Consider the following 1598-nt stretch of genomic DNA (forward strand, 5'->3'; position numbering starts at 1 on the left):
CTGGTGTGAGCTGGGCTCTGGGAGGCCACGTGTCTGGAAGAGATTGCTGGTGTGAGCTGGGCTCTGGGAGGCCACGTGTCTGGAGGAGGAGGGTGCTGGTGTGAGCTGGGCTCTGGGAGGCCACGTGTCTGGAGGAGATTGCTGGTGTGAGCTGGGCTCTGGGAGGCCACGTGTCTGGAGGAGGGTGCTGGTATGAGCTGGGCTCTGGGAGGTCACGTGTCTGGAGGAGGAGGGTGCTGGTGTGAGCTGGGCTTTGGGAGGCCACGTGTCTGGAGGAGATTGCTGGTGTGAGCTGGGTGCAGGGCCCTCTACCCCTGACTCCTGCCTGCAGGCTGAGCAGGCAGAACCTAAGCAGGATCTGGCACAGGTCCCTCGGTGCCTCTGTTGGGCTGGGCCAGGGCATCAGCTCTCCTCCACCCGGGTCGCTCACCTGCTCCTCTCCTCAGGAGTGCTCCTGGGCAGCTTCATGGCCTCCTGACAGTACAAAGAACAAATAACACCTCAGAGTGATCAGGGCTGTTCCCTGGGACACATGTCGGCAGCAGTGATGGCCACGGGGCAGACCACAGGAAAGGCCACAGGAAAGGCTACAGGGCAGACACGTTCTCTGGGGGAAGAGCTTCTGAGATCTGTGCTGTACAGTTCTTGGCATCACCCCTCAGGGGACGGCCACACTGCGAAGTCAGAGACCCACAGGTGCCTAGGAGGACAGGTGCTGGGTCCTGAGAGGAAGCCTGAAGGTCCAGCACGTCTTCTGAATTCTGCCCAGGATCCCTCCCACAGATACCACACTCTCCAGCACCCACAGCCATTTCAAACAACACATGAGCAGCTGCACGATGCCAAGAAGCCCAGAGGTCTTCCCTCTGCCCACCCTGGCCCCGCCTGTCCCCCACTGCCCACCCTCCGTCCCCTCCTGTCCCCTCTGCCCACCCTCCGTCCCCTCCTGACCCCACTGCCCACCCTCCATCCCCTCCTGTCCCCTCTGCCCACCCTCCATCCCCTCCTGTCCCCTCTGCCCACCCTCCGTCCCGTCCTGGTCCATCTGGAAATCTCTCATGTACTTGGTAGGGTGCTTCTGTCATTGGGAACTCTAGCATATACAGCAACATGAACCAAGTTCGGGCTCACATGTGGGTGTGGTTTGCGTGGCGGCCCCTCTGGGGCTCTTGCCACACTATTTTGTGCTTTTCAGACACCTTTGGTGTTTATTTTCACCTTCTTCCCTGTCTTTTAATTTTTCATTTATCTACTTACTATTCCCTCTACCTGTTTCCTAAATAGTATGTCTTCAAATTAGTAACTAAGATTGTCCCTCAATTTACAGTTTAGCTCAAGGTGGATGCTTGGCTCGGTTCTTTCTGCCGGCCGGTGTCTCCCGTCCCGGCTGCCTTCCCTTGGCCTCCCGCAGCTCCTCCCCAGCGCGGTCTCGCTGTCTCCGCTGGCTGTTCATCTCCAGCTCTCCTTGACTCCCCTTGGCAGGCAGAGCTCGTTTGGGGTCTCTCCTTCCTCCCTCTCTGGGTGGGGTGGCCTCTCCTCCCCCCCAGGCCCGACCCCCTCTTCTCCCCCGCAGCCCCCTAGCCTGGTCTCAGCCTCCC

The 1598-nt window shown here is 59.9% G+C and overlaps 1 protein-coding gene across 1 annotated transcript in view; it reads right to left on the reverse strand.

Moving 5' to 3' along the window:
• The window catches only part of Ftcd (formimidoyltransferase cyclodeaminase), an 18761-nt gene that overhangs the window by 4694 nt on the left and 12469 nt on the right, over window positions 1-1598 (reverse strand). Inside the window, exon 8 of the mRNA XM_013032903.1 lies at window positions 431-500. Within this exon, the coding sequence (XP_012888357.1) occupies window positions 431-500 (70 nt within the window). The remainder of the gene's footprint in view (window positions 1-430; window positions 501-1598) is intronic.

This window comes from Dipodomys ordii, unplaced genomic scaffold (assembly GCF_000151885.1).
Source record: "Dipodomys ordii isolate 6190 unplaced genomic scaffold, Dord_2.0 Scaffold159, whole genome shotgun sequence".
Lineage (NCBI taxonomy): Eukaryota > Metazoa > Chordata > Mammalia > Rodentia > Heteromyidae > Dipodomys > Dipodomys ordii.